The sequence below is a fragment of the Cnephaeus nilssonii genome (assembly GCF_951640355.1).
Source record: "Cnephaeus nilssonii genome assembly, chromosome: 4".
Taxonomy (NCBI): Eukaryota; Metazoa; Chordata; class Mammalia; order Chiroptera; family Vespertilionidae; genus Cnephaeus; species Cnephaeus nilssonii.
Window position 1 is genome coordinate 44576005 of NC_137075.1, and position 20138 is coordinate 44596142.

At 55.1% G+C, this 20138-nt stretch overlaps 1 protein-coding gene and 1 pseudogene across 3 annotated transcripts in view; one reads left to right on the forward strand and one right to left on the reverse strand.

The window, feature by feature from the left end:
• The window catches only part of LOC307097903 (ribosomal RNA processing protein 36 homolog), a 415062-nt pseudogene that overhangs the window by 308580 nt on the left and 86344 nt on the right, over window positions 1–20138 (reverse strand). The gene's annotated exons all lie outside the window — the stretch shown is intronic.
• On the forward strand, window positions 2615–20093 carry TYRO3 (TYRO3 protein tyrosine kinase). Of its 2 annotated transcripts, XM_079769253.1 has the most exons (19): window positions 2615–2963; window positions 4617–4800; window positions 5010–5110; window positions 5832–6002; window positions 7502–7588; window positions 8342–8457; window positions 10446–10623; window positions 11240–11385; window positions 11889–12033; window positions 12593–12722; window positions 12803–12903; window positions 13188–13283; window positions 13863–13943; window positions 14394–14486; window positions 14853–14974; window positions 15356–15465; window positions 15633–15792; window positions 16011–16147; window positions 18668–20093. In XM_079769253.1, exons 1-19 carry the CDS (start codon window positions 2867–2869, stop codon window positions 19056–19058), a joined length of 2646 nt encoding a protein of 881 aa, XP_079625379.1. In that variant the 5' UTR covers window positions 2615–2866; the 3' UTR covers window positions 19059–20093. The 2 variants fall into 2 exon arrangements, with proteins under 2 accessions (XP_079625379.1, XP_079625380.1); XM_079769254.1 differs by lacking the exons at window positions 11240–11385; window positions 11889–12033.

Consider the following 20138-nt stretch of genomic DNA (forward strand, 5'->3'; position numbering starts at 1 on the left):
TGGTATCCTCTTGGTGTACTGTCCCCGCCCCCACCCCAAACTCTGAAAAACGAAGAAGCAGCTGCTTCCTGAGAAGGCAGAGAGTGGGCAGATACTTAATTCACCTGAGTAAGGAAATGCCAGGGTTCACCTAGCCCTGTGTATAAGGACTGTTGGGCCCTTCCTCTCCCTTGCAGCCCCTTCTTACTCCCCAGGGAGAGATCATAGCTGGCCCCTGTTCTGTTCTGAGGACAGGAATTGCTGGGACAGCTGCTCCTGCATTAGGTCAAATACATTTCCTGTTGATTTGATTAGTTTCCTTCCAAGCAATGCGTTTATGAAAGGAAGGAAGGGAGATTTTTGCAGGCATAGGCAGCCAACCTCCTCCAGTCTCTCTCTCTCTCTCTCTCTCTCTCTCTCTCTCTCTCTCTCACACACACACACACACACACACACACACACACACTTTCTCCCATCCACCCACAAAGTGTCAGTCACATTTAGAGTTTGCATAAATGCACACCTTCCCTCATATATCACAATGCACACCCTCTCACCCACCTACACACCTCTCCCACAAAATCACACCTGCTTGCATACTCTTAAAGTATGTTCTATACCAGAGAGAGAGAGAGAGAGAGAGAGAGAGAGAGAGAGAGAGAGAGAGACACGATAGGTAAGAAGAATGGGTGTGAGGGCTCAGGAAGGCAAGCACCCTACTGGATCTGGGAACCCTGAAGATCAGGGCCCTATAGTCTGCCCTACCCTGCAAGTAGAAATACTGAGGATTGAGAGGGATTCTGAAGTAGGGGCAGAGGAAGCAGGAACGCAGGGCTCCTGGCCCCACATGGGAAGTGTGCTGCTGGAGGGTGACAGTGATGTGCCTCCGGTCTGCAGCTTAAGGCTCCGAGTAAAGAATGCAATGACATCCATGACATGTCTGAGAAGCCCATTTTGACGGGTAGGAAATGATGGCCCTCGGGCTGGGATTCTCTGTCAGAGTTCAGGAAATGGCGGGGAGGGGATGCGGGGAGTGAAGGAAGCGGAAGGCTGGGTTTGGGCTCGGGTTTAACATTCTCTAGGAAGGGTCTTTCCAACATCAGTCAGAGTCAATAAAGGGAGGCTTCCTGCCGCTGCAAGTCTGTCGTCCCCAGGAGAGGAGGGGTGGGGGAGAGAGCCCTGAGAAGTGACAGGACTCAATCAAGTGCAGGACGGCAGCCGCCACATTGCCGTAGGGCGGCCCTTGCGAATCTGGTTTCAGTCCCAGACTGTTGCCTGCCTGCCCTGATACGCCTCGGCCCAAGCTCAGAATCTGTGGATTCTGGAACCGAACAATTTTTTTTTTTTTTTTTCCTTTAAGAAAGGGTCCTGGAGCCAACCCACAGTGTCCAAGAAAATCGGTAGAGTGCTCAGCTAAACCGAAGACTCGGCCCCTGCGATCCAACAGACAGGTTTCGGGAGTCTCTCCCCGTGCTGCCGCCCGGGGGCGCCCCCAACGGGGTCCGAGGCTGCCTCCAGCACGGCTGTTACCGCCGTCATTAACAAACAAGCACTAATGGGGCCACGTGAGGAAGAGGCAGGGTCCGGCTGCTCAGAAGGCGAATCCCTGGAAAGATCCGATGAGGCTGCGGAAAAACAGGGGACTAAGTGGCCGGGCCCTCCCCAGGGCCCAAGTAGAGGCAAGGGCAAGGGGAGGGGAACACTTGGTCACCTGGATCTGGAACCAGTTCTGCATCTGCCCGACAGGATGTCCGTGGGCACAGCCGCCCCAGTGATTACTGGTTGTGGGACAGGCCACGCTCTGAGGAAATGATTTAACAGGCATCTGCCTATTTAGTTACAGAGTGCCTACTGTGTGCAAGGTGTCCTATTAGTAATAACTAATGTTTTATTGGATATTGTAATAATACAGCCAACTTTCATAACATGCCCTGGGGAGGGGGGGGTAGCTAGAAGCTGAGGAAGCAACTAGGAAGAATGGCAAGAGGTGGGCTCCTGGGCTTTGGCACAGCAGGTGAAACCCGAGGCTTACCAAGAAGAGCTTGGAAAACTCCAAGGTCTCGGAGGTAAAGCGGAGGGAAGGGGAGCATGAACTGGGGAATGTGGGTGAAAGGCTCCTGGAAGCAGCACGAAGGGGTTCTAGGAGATCCTGCGGTGGGAGCTCTGAGTCACCTGAGTCACGACAATGTGGGGGGAGAGGGCTGGTGGCTGGAAGTGTCAGGGCATGGAGATGCTTTATGTCCCGAGAGGCCGGTGCTGGGATTCGGAATCAGAGTCTGGACAAAAGTTGGGATGTGGTAGAGGCTTCTAGCAAGGTTTTCAGGGGAAGGATCTGGAGTTTGGGGTTTGAAACGCTTCTGGAGTGTATTTTTGGAAAGGAGGGGCGTGGCTGGCGTGCCCATCCAGGGGACCCGTCAGATCCTCGGGTTCGGCCCTGGGGTAGCTGGGGCCGGGGGTGCTGGCCAGGGCCGGGGAGATGGGTGGGTGCGGATCGGCCGGAGGCCGGAGACCGGGATGGCAACCGCCTGGTTGGCGCTGGGAGCGAGCCGCCCGGGGCCCGCGGGGGGGCGGTACCAGCTCCGGCTGCGGGCGGGAGGCTGGGGAGGAGGCGGCGGCTCCAGGAACATGAATCAGCGGCGGCGGCGACGGCGGCGACGGCCGTGGAAGGAGCGCGGTGGCCCAGGAGCAGCCCCGGCGACCCCGCGCTGCTGACGGAGGCCGCCGCGACTCTCCCCGGGCGCGGGTCTCGGCGCCTCGGGCTCCGGCCCCGCCTCCCCGGCCGGCCCCCGCCCCCGGGACCCTCCTCTCCCCCTCCTCCTCCTCCTCCCTCCTCCCTCCTCCCTGGCCGCTCGCGGGCCCGGCCCGGCATGGTGCGCCGTCGCCGCCGATGGCGCTGAGGCGGAGCATGGGGCGGTCGGGGCTCCCGCCGCTGCCGCTGCTGGCGGGTCTGGCCGCTCTGCTGCTCCCCGAGCCCGTGGCCGAAGGTAGGGGCTGGCCCGGGAGGCGGCGGGGCGCGGGGGCTGCGGGGGGCGCGGCCGGGGTCGGAGCCCGGGCCTGGGCGGGCCAGAGATTTGGGTGGGGGGACCCCGCTGGAAGGCCTAGGCTGGGGGGCTGGGGCTGGGGCGGAGCGGTGTGTTCGCTGTTGGATCTCGGGGCTCCCACCCCCAACTTTCTCTCGCCCGGGGCTCCTCGGGTGGGGTGGGAAGGAGAGGAGTGGGGCTGTGTGGTGAGCGGGGGCGTTTGCACCCGGATTTTCCCACCTCCATGTTCCCAGTTGTTTGCTCTCCCCGCCCAGTTCTGGGGACCCCCATCCTGCCCACCCCACACACCAGGGTCTCTCTCCGAAACGGCAGGGGCTGGGGCTGAGCACCCAGGAGGCACCACTTCTGTGCAGGGGCTGTGAGGGTGCCGGGTCGCAGGCAATGGCAGGGCACACTCTAGTTCCTGTGCCCACGGGGCTTCCGAAGCCGGGATTGTTGGAGGCGATGGCTGGGACACGGTGGCTAGTCTTTTGGGGGTTAGCCCTGTGTTCCCAAATAGCCACGGAGGCATTTGACAGTCACCGGAGTGTTCCTTGCGGCACTCCGGATCCCCAAGTTTACACCACACACCCCTGGGACTGCTGCCCGTGTGTGGGTGTGTGAGGCCGGCCTTCCCGTCCTGTGGCTGGTCCTGACAGATGAGGGGTTAAGGAAGAAACAGGCCAGAGCGGCAGGCACCCAGCTGGCACCTTCTCTTGAGACCGCACTCAGCCTCTCAGGGAAGGGAAGTGAAAGAGTGACAAGTATCTGGAAGGTGTGTGTCTCGGAGAGTTTAGGATTTGTCCAGAGTCACACAGCAAAGGGCAGGAAGAGGCAGGACTGGATTTCAGACATGCAGATAGTTCACCTGCCCTTCTCTGCTTAAAAACACCAGGCGGTGCGCGTGCACGCGCACGCACACAGGGTAGTGTTCCGAGGGCGGCTTCTGTTGGTCTGACAGTAGTTCAGGGGTCTCGGGCTCCCCATTCAGGCCCCCACCCCCTCCCTTCTACCTCCTACCTTCCTAGCACTCACCCCTGCACACATTCAGGTATTAATAGAGCAGGCGGCTGCCAGGAAGGCTGCCATGTGTTTGATCTGACGTGGTTTTGCAGCCATATGTTCTCCACTTCAGGGGAGCACCCCCTCCTTCCCTCCTTCCCTCCTTCAGCCTCCTTTCATTTCCCTGGGTGGGGTACGGGGAGGGGGGTGCAGCTGCAGTGCAGGTCTGGGCTGACATCTTGGGTGGAGAACTGGTTGCCTGTTGTACTGGCTGGGTACAGCCGTCAGTCACAGGGCAGTACCTGCCCCAGGTATGTGGGAACGCCCCGCTGTTTCAGCCTGGCTTGACTTCTTTTTGGTTTGGGGGAGGTATGGGGAAGAGATCACTTCCTTAGCGATGGGGGGAACCTGGCAGTGGCAGAAATGGAGAGTCTGTCATGCCCCTTCCCGCAGCCCAGGTCTAAGTCCCTTCCACACTGCCCTGCCTCTGCTGCCTTAGCCACTGGCTGGGAACGAGCCCCCTGACACGAGCTAGGTTCTAGAAGAGGATGGGGACATGTCCAGAGACGGGGGACCTCTCAAGTGGGCTGAACATTCCTCCTTCCCATCTCACAGGCCTGAAGCTCATGGGAGCCCCGGTGAAGCTGACAGTGTCTCAGGGGCAGCCGGTGAGTCTCAACTGCAGTGTGGAGGGGATGGAGGATCCTGACATACTGTGGATGAAGGACGGGGCTATGGTCCAGGGCTTGAATCAGATGTACGTCTCAGTCAGCGAGCAGCACTGGATCGGCTTCCTCAGGTGCAGGACTGTGGGGGAAGGTGTGGGATGCCAGCCTGGGGACACTGGGAGCTGGGGGCAAAGCTGATGATGCCCAGAGGTCTGTGGTTTCTTTATTTGGCCACCTGTGGAAACTTCCAGAGGTAAGGGCAGGCTGAGCCCATTGAGTCTGCCCAGCAGAGCTGCCCCCCTTGACCTTGGGAGGTGAGCCTGGTGTCCTGTCTCCACAGCCTGAAGTCAGTGGAGCGTTCTGATGCCGGCCGGTACTGGTGCGAGGTGGAAGATGGGGGCAAAACTGAGATCTCCCCACCAGTGTGGCTCACGGTAGAAGGTGAGGGGGCACGTGGCTGTCTGCTGGTGACCACAACTCTGGAGAAGAAAGCTCAGTGGAAGAAAGCTGCCTGACTGTACCAGGCTCCAGGCCCGCCCCCTACATACATCGCAAGATCATACCCACTGGAATCTGGGTATTTGAGAACCAAAGGGGCAACTAGGACTCACCACTTATGGGATGCAAGTCAGTTTCAGTTGCCTGAACAACAGCCTCAAGCACCCATCTGGGGCTGGACCCTGTTCTGCCAAGTGGCCAGGGCAGCAGGGGGAGAGCAGGGGGAGGGGAGGAAGGATCCGCAGCTGTGGGAGCTCAGAGCTTTTCAGCCCAGGAAAACAAAGTGACTAAGAAAGTAACAAAGGGCTCTGAACTGGATCTGGGTCCTGCCAGCAGAACTCAGCTCAAGCTCCCGCCCACTTCTCCCTTTTTGCCCTTCTCCCAGCTCCCCACCCGCTGCCCCCTTTCTTGCTCAGAGAGGGACTGTCAGAGAAGGTCTGGGAAGGGAGAATCTGCCATGCCCAAGGGGACAGCATAAACAATACTCCTAAGGGGGGGGTCAAAGAAGAGCTACTGTCAAGCTAGGTTCCTGTTGTACAGTAGACCCAACCGTAAGGGCCTGGGGGACCTTATGCAGTGAGGGCTTCAAAGAGCAAACTTGTGGTTTGGGCAGTTGGAAGCTGAGAGGTGGCAAGGCTCACTCCCATGCTCCTTTTCTCCCTAGGTGTGCCATTTTTCACCGTGGAGCCGAAAGATCTGGCAGTACCACCCAATGCCTCTTTCCAACTGTCTTGTGAGGCTGTGGGTCCCCCTGAACCTGTTACCATTATCTGGTGGAGAGGAGGCACAAAGATTGGGGGACCTTTTCCCTCTCCTTCTGTTTTAAACGTAACAGGTGAGCAGCCTCAGGAGGACTTCTGAGCCGGGGTGGCGGGGCTGGCGGACTTCAAATCTGCTTCAATCACTGTTTGCTATTGTGAGTGTCCGGAGCAAACCCTGGTGCCTGGGTATGTGAGCTGCACCATTGCTAAGCTCATTAGTCAGGTGTGCCAGGCCAGCTGGGTGGGCAGATTAGTGGTGATCCTGCTGTGTGTGCCGAAGGAGGATGCTGGAGCCTCTTTCCCTGGCTCACCATGGCGCAGGCTGTGCACAGCTGGCCCTGGGAGATGAATTGGGAGGGAACAGGGGCACCCATTCTTCCTCCACCCCTCACTCCTCCCAAGAAATGGAGCCAGGAACTAGCCCACGCAGAGCTAGGAGGAGTGTCTGGCAGACGTGCCTAGAAGACTAGTCTCAGGCTGCCGAGTAGGGAATGGCAGGGGGAAGGAAAATGGGGAGGGGAGGCCAGCACAAAAATACAGCGCATCCTCTCCTAATGGCCCTTGCATGGTTTCCCTAAACAACTGTATCTGTGCATACCTCCACACAGTTAACCTGTGGCAACCACACCTGCACATCCACCTGGTCCTTGGGCACATACCTCACATGCTTGTGAGGCTCACTTATCTGTGAAAATGTTTCTGGTAGAGGCTTGAACGGGCCAGAAGAGATTGTTGTCTGAGCTTGGTGTCATGTACTGGCAGGAAATGCCCTGCCTCACCTACCCTCTCTCCTCTGCCGGGGCAGGCTCTGATCGGCTAAGTCCCTTAGCAATCTGCATCTTGAGACAAGGTGGACTGCAGGACCTGTTGGAAACAAGGGCAGGTCTTGTTTAGGAGATGCTGGGTTGGAGCAGATTAGAAGGGAGGTTGGGTTTCTGTTCTCTCTAGGTGTGGGTGGTTGGGACCCTCAGGCAGCCAGCCTGATAATAAGCACTCCCTGAACTCCTACTCCTCATGCCACACTGCTAGGCACCACAGGGGATGGAGGGGAAACAAGAGAAATAGAAACCATCTGTCCAGCCCCCAAGAAATTAGAGACAAGACACCTGCCTAAGGAGCTGAGAACTATCGCAAGGCAAAGCATCTGCAAATACAGCAGTGACAGGCAGAGCAAACAGAGAGGGGCTCTGGAATGTGCAATAAAGGAGTGACCAGAAAAGGGAGGCAGTTTTGTGCTGTCTTCGGGAGCTGGGCTGGAGGTGGGAGGGATGGTATAGCATTTCTCAAGTGCTTACTGTGTGCTCTGCACTTGACGTCATTTGGTTCTCACAGTTCTCCCATTAGGGAGATGAGAAGACAGAGCCCCAGCCTTTGGATTTATACCCAGGCTCATAAAACTCCAAAGTCCCTGCTCCTTCTGCCGTACCCCACTATCTAGCCCCTTCCTTTAGCTGGAGGGACTTCTAGTCTATTAAGATCTGTAGCCTAAGTATCCACCTTCCCCAATCCCAGACTGAATGGGAGTCGCTGCTTGGCCGGTGGGAGGGAGCTGACTGAGGTTTTCTGGCCCCAGGGGTGACCCAGAGCACTGTGTTCTCCTGTGAAGCTCACAACCGGAAAGGCCTGGCCTCTTCCCGCCCAGCCACGGTTCGTCTTCAAGGTAGGAGGACTGGTGGGAGAGGGGTAGGTGAGGCAGGGGCATTTTCATTATCATTCCCCGCCCCCCACCCCCCCCACCCCCGCCCCCGTGGGGGAAGACAGAATCATTTGGTGTTCCAGCTCTTCTCAGTCCTGCTGGGATCTGAGGATGAGGGGTTAATTGGCATAGCTCCATTCCTTGTGGGAGCACCTGAGACCCTGCTGAGGCTGAAATGAGAATAGAAACCTGACGTCACAGCAGATTTCCCATCTTGAAGCAGAGCGCTTGGGAGGAGGGAGAGAGGGAGCCAGCAGGAGATGGTCAAGGCTCATGCCCAACCTTGTTTCTGCCCGCCCCGTGTGGCGGGAGTGGGGGAGGGGAAAACAGCCTGGCAGGATGATAGAGGAGACCCAAAGGGCTGGTTTGCACAGAGGGAGGGAATGGGCTGTGGCTGCAGTGACTTGCTCTCCCAAGGCCTCATTCCCCACCCCCCACCACCACTATCTTATCCTTTTCCTTGATCAGACAGAGCCCCTAATTCAGGGAGAGGTAGCCTCTCTCCACAGCCTAGGCACACTCCTGGGTATGAGCATCTGTCTCCTGCTGGTTGCTTGGCTTGTCTATTACTGTGGTCCTGGGAATGCCGAGTTTAAGAGGGGCAGATTCTAGGGAGGGACTCAAGGCTCGACTCCCATACCTTTTGTCCCCTTCTCTCATATCCTTCCTTCCTGGGCACCGAACTCTAGGGCACTGACTCTGAGTTCCCATCCACAGCACTGCCTGCAGCCCCCTTCAACATCACCGTGACAAAGCTCTCCAGCAGCAATGCTAGTGTGGCCTGGACGCCAGGTGCTGATGGCAGAGCTGTGCTTCAATCCTGTACAGTCCAGGTAAACTGAGAGGGTGGGACAGGCTCTCCTGGCCATGCTGAGTTCATTCTGGCCACCTTGGTGGCACTTTGTGGACAGTGGTATCACATTAGATATGCTAGACTTGCCCATGGGGCTTGGCCTCCAGCTCCAGTCAAGCGCTGTTCCCTTACCTGTTATCATAGGGTGCTCTGGCAACCAGGTGACTCTGCAGGTTGGCTGAAATTCATGCATTCTTCAGGCTGGAAAGCAAATCACTGGAGTAGATTTGGGGTGTCTGGAAGGGTTTTTCTTATGTTGACGAAAACCCAAACCTTTGATTTATCTGATACCTGCACTCTCATGCCTCACCCCCTAAATCATGCCAAAGAGAACAAGGGGACTAGGAGGGATTCTAAGCCTCAGAGAGTGAAAAACCTGGGTAAGGTGATACTGAAAACAAGAGGTGATTCAGGTTTATTTTCAGATGTTTACGCAAAAGGTAATGAGCCCTAGCCAGTTTGGTTCAGTGGATGGAGCGTCAGCCTGCTGACCAAAGGGTCCCGGGTTCGATTGCGGTGCTCCTTCCCGGCCCAGGTCCTGGTCGGGGCTCTTGCAGGAGGCAACCAATCAATGTGTTTCTCTCACATCCATGCTTCTCTCTGCCTTTCTCTCTCCTACTCTCCCTAAAAATCAATGGAAAAAATATCCTTGGGTGAGGATTAACAAAATAAGTAAATAAATAAAATTATTTTTTTTTTTAAAGGTAATGAGCACCGTTGAAACTGTTTGAGGCAGTTCCCCCAGGAGAGGCCCTTGCTCTAGGCTCCACCATTTAGAGGACCCCACTCTGGCCCTCCTTTAGCTGCACCCCGTCACCCCTTCCTCCTGGGCAAGTGGGACATGCCTATCCAGATCATGAGGACAACTCCTCCTCTCCCCATATCATACGTACTCTAGACCCTCAGGATTTCTTGTCTTATGGCAAGTCTGCTCCCGGACCTGTGTGGGCCTCTTCCTTGCTGCATCCTTGGGCGGGTATGGTATGTGCACCTCCATGTCCAAAGGGCAGTCATTTATGGGGGGATGGGTATGCAGGCCGTATTTCCACACCCATGCACATGACACCCCTCATGGAACAGACCTTGGGCCACTACATTCTGACTTGGGAGTCCAAGGGTTTGGAGGATTATAAATGCAAACCTGACCTTCCAGGTTGATTTGAAGCTTTGTTTGTCAATATATTAAGAAATATTTTATTTAATAATTTGTTAGCTGATTTATAACATTTATTTTTAAATATATATATTTTATTGATTTTTCACAGAGAGGAAGGAAGAGGGATAGAGAGCTAGAAACATCGATGAGAGAGAGAAGCATCCATCAGTTGCCTCTTGCACACCCCCCATTGGGGATGTGCCCGCAACCAAGGTACATGCCTTTGACCAGAATCGAACCTGGGACCCTTCAGTCCGCAGGCCAACGCTCTATCCACTGAGCCAAACCAGTCAGGGCTGATTTATAACATTTAAATATTTAGCCATATGGATCTCCATTTGTACTGTTGCCATGGGCTCCCAAAATGGGAGGTGAAGGCCTGGTTCACGATGTCCCTAGGCTCCCAGCTACTCTGCCCTTGAGAAGCTCTGAGATTGTGAGCTGGCTGGCATACCAATAAGTGGTAACTACTCTAACCAAGTTGTGCACCGAAAACAAAGGGGCGTGAATTTTCTGGAGTCGTTGGGAAAGGCTTTCACAGAGAAAGTGGTATCTGAGTTGTCTTAAAGGATGAGTTGGACTTTGCTAGGAAGAGCAGGTCATTCTAAACAAAGGGAACAGCATTTGCAAAGGCATGGCAGGCGGTGTGGAACCTGGTGTGTTATTAGAGGGGGGCTGGTGGGAAGGAGTGGGTTACAAGTGTTTGCCTGATGGACTTAGAGGAGGCATTGGCTCAAGTCTCCCCACCACATACGCATACCTATCCCATCTTTTGTCTGCCTCTACATTATTAGTTTTCTGCTTTTCTATAGGTGACACAGGCCCCAGGAGGCTGGGAGGTCCTGGCTGTCGTGGTCCCTGTGCCACCTTTTACCTGCCTTCTCCGTGACCTGGCACCTGCTACCAACTACAGCCTCAGGGTGCGCTGTGCCAATGCCTTGGGGCCTTCTCCATATGCTGACTGGGTGCCCTTTCGGACAAAGGGTCTGGGTAAGGGACGTCCTGAGCAGAGTGGCTGGTCAGGGCTGGAGTGGGGGAAGGTCCCTGTCAGCTCCAGTTCTGGATGGAGTTGCCTGGGAGAGGAGCTCCCTGAGAGCGAGCTTTATGCACCAGTTGGCAAACACTGAGTGCCAGCAGCAAACTTATGAACTAGATAAATCTTACCCCCATCCCATGCAGCTCTAGTTCTAGTGAGTGGAACAGATGAGCAAAGTAGATAAGATCAGATGAAGAGAGTGCCCAGGATGGTTTAGGAATTGGTAAGGAAGGAGCCATGCTGGGGGAAATACCACTGCAGGAAGCGGGCACAATGAGTGCAAAGACCCCATGGCGGGAACTTGTTTGGAGCTCTTTAGCAATGCAAGGAGGCTGGCTGGACTGTGACGGGGGCGTAGTCAGAGGAACACCCTGCCTAGCAGGGGTGCTGCCCTTGCTAAACCCTCCTCCCCAGGACATGGGTGAAGCAGTCAGAACTGGGAGACAAGCTCTTCCCCCACCTGCTGATCTCTTAACTGTTTAGTTTGTGGGAGGTGGCTCCGTCCGCCTGCATGGGACCGTGATGGTGGGAAGGGCGGGGCTCTTAGCAACCTTCTCTTTTTGGGTACAGCCCCAGCCAGCGCTCCCCAGAACCTCCATGCCATCCGCACAGACTCAGGTCTCATCCTGGAGTGGGAAGAAGTGATCCCTGAGGGCCCTCTCGAAAGCCCTCTGGGACCCTATAAACTGTCCTGGGTTCAAGACAACGGAACCCAGGTAAGGGAACAAGACCGAAGCCTCCACTCTCTAGGTGTACAGAGTCGCCCCTGAGGGCTCTACGGCCTTTGGCTTCAGAATGGCTGTCCTTGGGTAGGCCTGGGCGTAGTGGGCTGGGCCTCCCCCCACCCCAGGGAGCCTGCTCCTCCCATCTTCCCCTACAGGCTGCATTTCTTATTGGATTATGTTTCCTGTTAGGGTTGCATCCATTGGCTACTTTGTATGTAAAGCAGGAAGCACATTTCTTCACAAACTGGGGGGAGGGCACAGATAAGGCCTTTTTATCCGCAGCCCAGTTCCCTCCCACCCCCACCCCTGCATTCCAGGGACTGAGCCTTGTTTGTGTTCAGGAGAGGCCTCTGCAGCCTGGAGCAGGAATGTGATAACGTCCAGCAGTGGCCCTAGGCTCCCATGTTCCTAGCGAGACCTTTTTCTGCCCGCGGCCCCAGTGGGAGGCCTTTTCCTCTGCCTCAGTGTGGGATGGGGGCTTTTCTTGGCTGCAGGGTGAACTGATAGTGGAAGGGACCTGGGCCAACTTGACAGTCTGGGATCCTCAGAAGGACCTGGTTGTGCGTGTGTGCGTCTCCAATGCAGTTGGCTGTGGGCCCTGGAGTCAGCCACTGGTGGTCTCTTCTCATGACCATGCAGGTGAGGCCTGTAGAGAGGGGACAGGATGAGGGCTCTCAAGGGCACCCCAGGAGGCTGGCAGCACCTTACCTCCCAATAGCCCCAAAGACTCAGAGTCAAGCAGCTGAGGCTACGGTTGACATTTAAACTAGCTCTCCTTCTCTGGTTGTGCTGTAGGTCCCAATAGCCAGGGCCTGTCACTCACAGGGTAGGAACTCTCAGGTCTTCCTTTGGAGCCTTTTTCTACTCAGGTCCTTAATTGATTTAAGGCAGTGTTCGGCAAACCGCGGTTCGCGAGCCACATGCGGCTCTTTGGCCCCTTGAGTGTGGCTTTTCCACAAAATACCACGTACCCTAATTAAGTTAATGACAATGTACCTACCTATATAGTTTAAGTTTAAAAAATTTGGCTCTCAAAAGAAATTTCAATCGTTGTACTGTTGATATTTGGCTCTGTTGACTAATGAGTTTGCTGACCACTGATTTAAGGGAATCTCTTGACCACGCCAGATGGTAATCATCAGAAAGTTTTAAAGGGACTCCTTGGTGTCAGCCTACCTCATGCCTCTGTCTCCCACAGGCCAGCAAGGCCCTCCGCATAGCCGCACATCCTGGGTGCCTGTGGTCCTGGGTGTGCTGACAGCCCTGGTGACGGCTGCTGCCCTGGCTCTCATCCTGCTTCGAAAGAGGCGGAAGGAGACACGTTTTGGGTAAGAGGTCGGGACACAGGGAGAGGAAGGTGATGACTGCGGACCTTGGAGCTGACCCCAAGTCCTGGGTTTCCCTTTAGGCAAGCCTTTGACAGTGTCATGGCCGGAGGGGAGCCAGCTGTCCACTTCCGGGCAGCCCGGTCCTTCAATCGGGAAAGGCCTGAACGCATTGAGGCCACATGTGAGTGGTGGGAATCATTCGAGGGAAGAATGGGCTATCGTGTGCCCCTATCTGTATTCCTTTTACTAACTCATTAATTTGGCCTATATGTCTGAACCTTGGTGAGTGCCAAGGACACAGTATGGAAAAGACATGCAGACCTTACCCCTGTGGAGACTGTCATTCTAGCTGTGGGAGAGCTCATGTCTGCTCCGGGGGTGGAGTCGGGTGTAGGAGGCACGCTGGGTTTGGGATCAGGAACCAGAGAGGTCCCTCTCCTTTCTCACCACCCCCACCCCCAACAGTGGACAGCTTGGGCATCAGTGATGAACTGAAGGACAAACTGGAGGATGTGCTCATCCCGGAGCAGCAGTTCACCCTGGGCCGGATGTTGGGCAAAGGTATTTGGGTCTGGGCAGGGGTTGGCGTGAGTGGAGGTTACCGTGTCTGGGTATGCTTGGTTGCTCCCATCACTTTGAGGGTGTGGATTTGGGTTGGCTCCTATAAACAGGAGATGCTTATAAACTCCTGAGTGTGGGATTCTTGAGGGAATGGTAGCTGGGGACGAGGAGTGCTGATGAGGAGTCACTCCGAGCATACATTGCTTTGGCTGTGGAAGAGGGAGCCTCTGCCGATGGCCCCAGAGTCTAACGAGTTTGTATCCCTATAGAGCAGGCGTCCTCAAACTACGGCCCGCGGGCCACATGCGGCCCGCCGAGGACATTTATCCGGCCCGCCGGGTGTTTTTGCCGTTTTGTTTTTTTACTTCAAAATAAGATATGTGCAGTGTGCATAGGAATTTGTTCATAGTTGTGTGTGTTTTTTTAAACTATAGTCCGGCCCTCCAACGGTTTGAGGGACAGTGAACTGGCCCCCTATTTAAAAAGTTTGAGGACCTCTGCCATAGAGGGTCACCTGGGAGGGATGGGGTGGAGGACAGGAGGCTGAGGGGACTCACCGTAATTTGGATTGGTTTGTAGGGGAGTTTGGTTCAGTGCGGGAGGCCCAGTTGAAGCAGGAGGATGGCTCCTTTGTGAAAGTGGCTGTAAAGATGCTGAAAGGTGAGTGGAGAATAGTGCATGGGGAGTGAAGGCATCACGTGGGAGGGTGGAAGGGTGGCTGATCCCGAAGCAGGCTCTGCTGGGCCCTTAGACTTTCCCAGAGGAGTTAGCACTAACTGGGATGCCGCGTGAATAATTCACAGACATGAACCCACACACATTCATGCCTCAGCCTTTGCTCTCTGCTGTCAGCGGTGACTGTACTCTGGGCTCACTCAGAGTGATGAAGGCTGTGGTTGGTTGAGCTGCTGGGCTGTCCAATGAAAGGCATTAGCAAGTGGAGAAACTTAGGTAGCACCACTCCTGTAGCAGGGTTTCTCCTGCTCATGGCCAGACTGTTTCATGGGCCCCTGGGAAGCCCAGGACATCTGAAGGACAAGGCCTAGGAGCCTTGGGTCAGAACGGGGGCCATATCTTCCTCAATCCCTCCCTCCCATCCTTTTCTCCCAGCTGACATCATTGCCTCGAGCGACATTGAAGAGTTCCTCAGGGAAGCTGCTTGCATGAAGGAGTTTGACCACCCACATGTGGCCAAGCTTGTTGGTGAGCTTCTCAGGGGAGGCAGATACACAATTAGGCGGGAGGGCAGCCTGTGGGAGAGAAGTTCAGACTCACCTGGTTAGTGAGCAGATGGCAAAATAGCCAGGAGGTCCTGGCTGAAATTTGATCAGACTCCAGGTCCTGCACCAAAGGTCTGCACATGAAGGAGGAAGACAAAGAAGATGCTCCAGAGATCTGGGGGCAGCCACAGTTCATCCTAGGTGGTCACCAGGCCAGTGTGGAACTTGTGGGGAAGGAGGTAGCAGAGTCAGGGCTAGAGATAGGACCCAGCAGGGAAGGGCTCATGCAGACACCTGAGCCATCCTTTGACGATTATGTGTCCCGCTCCCGACTCTCCCTTCTTCCCAGGGGTCAGCCTCCGGAGCAGGGCCAAAGGCCGTCTCCCCATCCCCATGGTCATCCTGCCCTTCATGAAGCACGGGGACCTGCACGCCTTCCTGCTTGCCTCCCGGATTGGGGAGAACCCCTTTGTGAGTGCCTGGGGTGGAAGTGGCCAGGAGTTAGAAAGGGACAAAGACCCTGGGGAAGAGGTTGTCTGGATGGGGAGGGCCAATTGAACTGGTTGGGAGAAGGTGGGCTCTGAGTTTGAGTCTTCTTATGCTTGCTGGGAATTTTAGGCTGGGCAAGGACTTTTCTAGGAGAAGAGACCTGTGAAGCCCCAGATCGGGGGAGTCTTGACTCCTGGGCGCTCTGGAAGGTTTGCCAAAGCTTCCTTGCTTTGGGAAGCCCCTCTTTCCCCTTCCTTTAAGTGATTCCAAGGGTAGTCTAGGCTTTCTGGCCACGGATCCCCATTTATCCTGCCCTGGCTGGCTGGACGGATCCAACCTGAGCTTGCTCTGTCTGCCCACCAGAACCTGCCCCTGCAGACCCTGATTCGGTTCATGGTGGACATTGCCTGTGGCATGGAGTACCTGAGCTCACGGAACTTTATTCACCGAGACCTGGCTGCTCGGAATTGCATGTATGTGAATTCCAGGGCTCGGGAGTGGGAGAGAGTGGCTAGTGCTGGCTAATGGGCAGCTCTTGCCTGGGGCAGTAACTGCTATGCAAGGAGTCAGCTTGGGAACAAAGATGCCCTGGCTTTGGTAAGGCTGCCAGCATGACTCCACCCTTCCATCCTCCTCACAGGCTGGCAGAAGACATGACCGTGTGTGTGGCCGACTTTGGACTCTCTCGGAAGATCTATAGCGGGGATTATTATCGTCAGGGCTGTGCCTCCAAATTGCCTGTCAAGTGGCTGGCCCTGGAGAGCCTGGCCGACAACCTGTATACGGTGCACAGTGACGTGGTGGGTATGGTGGCACAGTGAGGCTCAGTGGTAACACAAGTGGTATGGACTAGTGTATGGGTGGACCTTTCGGATCCTCAAGGGCCCAGCCAGGTCAGCGCTCTGGGCCTTGGTTGGCTTGTATGAGACTCCTGAGCCCCAAGGAGTGCTTGCCTCAGGGCTCTGCCTGGCTCAGGAAGCCTAGTGACACCTCTCCTCCTATCCCCATTCTTTCCCAGTGGGCCTTTGGGGTGACCATGTGGGAGATCATGACTCGTGGACAGACGCCATATGCTGGCATCGAGAACGCTGAGATTTACAACTACCTCATCGGCGGGAACCGCCTGAAACAGCCTCCGGACTGTATGGAGGATGTGTAAGTGCCCCGGGAAGGGGATTCTGGAAGAAACGGGAATTTGGGGTTTCAGCTGATGGCTACCATCACAGCTGCTGGGCCAGTGGCAGCTCAGAACCTCAATTAGATCTTTTCTTCTTCTTTTTTTTTTTGGAAATGTCCTTGTTGTTCAGGGAAGACTGACCTTTACCCTAAACTTCTTTTTTATATACCACCCCTCTGTTTCCTTTCTTTTCTCCTTTCCCATCTCATATTTCTTTTAAAAAAATATATATATATTTTTTATTGATTTTTTTTACAGAGAGGAAGGGAGAGGGATAGAGAGTTAGAAACATCAATGAGAGAAAAACGTCAATTCAGCTGCCTCCTGCACACTCCCCACTGGGGATGTGCCCGCAACCAAGGTACATGCCCTTGACCGGATTTGAACCAGGGACCCTTCAGTCCCCAGGCGACGCTCTATCCACTGAGCCAAACCGGTTAAGGCCCATCTCATCTTTCTTGCTCTAGCCTTTCTCTGTTACTCTGCTTTCTCCAGTTTCCAGGAAGAACCAGGAGCCCTGAAGGCAGAAGTTACAGGACTGAGCAGCAGTGCAGGTTTCCCTGTCGCTTCCTCCCCCACCCCTCCCAGCCCGTCTGAGGAAAGCTCCTGGCCGAGCGAGCCCTCCCTCCCCCCAGAGAGGGCTGCACAGGGGCAAGGAAAAACTGCTTAGTCTCTCACATTCCTTGCTGGGGGAAGGTTGGGTTCCTTTCTTGTCTTGGCCTCTTGAGGGAGTGAAGGGACTCCCTCCCACGGGTACTAGTGAATGGTCCTCTGGGGGCCCAGGAAGACCCTGGCTTGCATGGGGTGAGGGAATAACACTAGAGCAGACAAGTCATAGCGTCATGTTTAAGAAGCACATATTCTGAAATGACAGAGGTCTAAGTTCAAGCCTCAATTCATCCACTTAATAGCTGTGTGACTTTGATCATATTACTTAACCTCTTCAACCCCAGTCCCTCATCTACAAAATGGGGTTAAAAATAGTCTTTTCCTCGTAGGAGTAGAGGAGGATTACCTCTATTTCTTGCTGTGGAATTGGACCTCTAGCAGTCCACGAATGTGGACAGGTAGAGGAAGGCTCAGCCTGAATGGCGAGGTCCTCTTTCTCGAGGGCAGTGGGTTCGAAGTGCCCTGAGCCTGCACTGTGTGTAAGAGAGAAATCTGAGTCATGAACCCGGCCCTACCCCCCTATTCATTCAGCAGAGCTCAGGGCATGGCTGGGGCAGGAAGGTCGGGTCGCCCTTTGGCTGCAGCCTGCCTAGGCCTCTGGAGCTGCAGAGAGTGTGCTGGGCAGTGCGGACCAGTCCCTGGCTTCGTCTCCGGGACTGGAGCTCCTGTTGTCAATAGAGGGTGGGCGGATGCTGGCCTCCCACCAGCAGCCTGGTGGACAGGCGCCAGTTGGCTCCTAGCACAGCTCTGACAATGTGTCCCAGCCTGGCCACGGACCCATGGCCCTGGACCATTCCCACGGCCTACTCGGTGTCTGGCATGATTTCCCCCATCATTGGGGGCCCTGTCAGGAAGGCTGGTGTGTGGGGAGTGTTTGGAACTTTTATTGTGGAAACAACCAGAGAATCAGGCATTTGTTGTCTCTGACTAATCTGGTCTCAGCCCCTTCCCATTAGTTTTTTCTTTTATTTTCTCCTCAGCCTGAGGCATGCCCTAGGAACAGGCTAAGGCCTCAGGGAATCTGTAAGGTTCCTGAAATTGTGTGTCAAAAGTGTTCCTGCCTGGGGAAGAGGGCGGGAAGCTTTTTTCAAAGGTATTCACGAACAAAGAGATTTAAGACTGCCTGAATGGGTGAGGATTTAGGACAAAATGGTGGCTGCCCAATCTACATTCCTGGCTGTGTTCTACAAGACAAAAACACTCCTAGTACTTCCTCCCAAGACTGAATAGGAGGGACTCTGGGGCCAACCCACCTGGCTTCCAATTGCAGCTTCATTACTTTCTACCTGTGTGACCTTTGTCAAGGTTCTTAACCTCTCTGAGCCCCAATTTCCACATTGGTAAAGGAGGATCACTTATTTCATAGGGTTGTTGTGATAATTAAATAATAAATATAAACTACTTAGAAGAGTTCCTGACACGTGGTAAGCCCTATACATGAAGGTGTTTTTATTTGTTTGTTTTTACTCCTCACCCAAGGATATTTTTCCATTGATTTTTAGCGAGAGTGGGAGAGAGGGGGAAAGACCGAGAGAAATATCAGTGTGAGATAAACACATCGATTGGTTGCCTCTCGCATGAGCCCCTCCCCCAGGGCCCGGGTCGGGGAGGAGCCCGCAACCAAGTTACATGCCCCTGACCGGAATCGAACCCTGGACCCTTCAGTCTGCAGGCCGATGCTCTATTGACTGAGCCAAACCAGCTAGGGCTATATGAAGCTGTTAAATAAATTTTTTTAAGATCCTGGTTTTGTATGCTTTTGAGGGAAGGACCACCCTTTCCCCTTCTTCTGGCTCCTCACCACCTCCCCTCACCCTCTGTCTGCCCAGGTATGAGCTCATGTATCAGTGCTGGAGTGCCGACCCCAAGCAGCGCCCAAGCTTCACCTGCCTGCGAATGGAGCTGGAAACCATTCTGGGCCACCTGTCTGTGCTGTCCACCAGCCGGGACCCCTTGTACATCAACCTTGAGGGAGCGGAGGAGCCTGCTGAGGAAGGGAGCCTGGAGTTGCCTGGTGGGGACCAGGCCGGTAGCGGGGCTGAGAATGGCAGTGGCATAGGGGCAGTGGGGGGCACCCCCAGTGACTATCGGTACATCCTCAGCCCTGGAGGGCTAGCTGAGCAGCCCAGGCAGGAGGAGCAGCAGCCAGAAAGCCCCCTCAACGAGTCCCAGAGGCTTCTGCTGCTGCAGCAAGGGCTACTGCCCCACAGTAGCTGTTAGCCCCAGGCAGAGGGCACCCGGGGCCCTGCGGCTGGCTCTGCTGGCTAACCTCGCCCCATCTGACCCCAGCCCAGGCAGCAAAGGGTGGAGGCTCCTGTGGTAGTCTTCCCCAGCTGTGCTGGAAGTCTGGACTGACCAAACCACCCAATCCCAGTTCTTCCTGCAGCCACTCTGTGGCCAGTCTGGTCTCCTCAGTTTAGGCCTTGGCTGGGTGGAGGTGGGCCAGGCCTGGTTGTCTAAACCCAGGCAGCTGGCAGGAGGGGGTGGTTATGTTTCCATGGTTACCATGGGTGTGGAAAGGAGTTGGAGGAGAGTATATCTCGCCCTGTGGGCCCCTACTAGTACTCTCCTGACTGAGCTGCCTCTCCTGCTGAAGTGCAGGCATTGAGGTGTTTCTGGCCTGGAGGCCCAGGTTTGCCCCTCCTCACAAAGAGATACCATTGCGTTGTCCCCCTCTAGGTGAGAGTGCGGGGTTGGTACAGTCAGGACCTAAGCCCTATGGTAGGAGGCAGTGGGACACTCTCAGGTCACCTTCCTGCTTACCAACCCTGCTTCGGCCAGAAGTAAAGTGCAGCTGACCAGGTTACAGCAAGGCATACTGGATAACCACAGGCTACAGTTTGCCCAATTTCTACAGGCAGTGCCCTGAGCCTAGCAAGAAGGGGTGCTGTAGGGCTTGCCCAGGAATGAGTGAGGCCAGAGAGGAGACCAGGAGCCCCTCTCCATGCCCTCTTATAGTGTGTCTGAGCATGCTACCAGATCCCCAATATCCTAAGGCTAACAAAGGCAGCTGTGTCTGAGCCCAATCCTCACAGCATCCCTTAGTCCCAATGTTTCCTCCAATTGGAGACCCTCTTCTGTCCCAGGTCTCCAGAGATGGAGAGAAAACGCCTAATAGCTGATGTGGGTGAGCAGGAGTTACTGGAGCCTGGACCCCAGTCCTGGCTGGGGGAGTGCATGGGTGGCCCCTGCTGTTAGGAACATTTCCACACTGTTAGATGCTCTTTAAAAACAGAAATAAAATTGAAGACTAAAGACCCAAGGCTTTGTCTCTTAAATGTTTACTTTTTTCCCCAGATC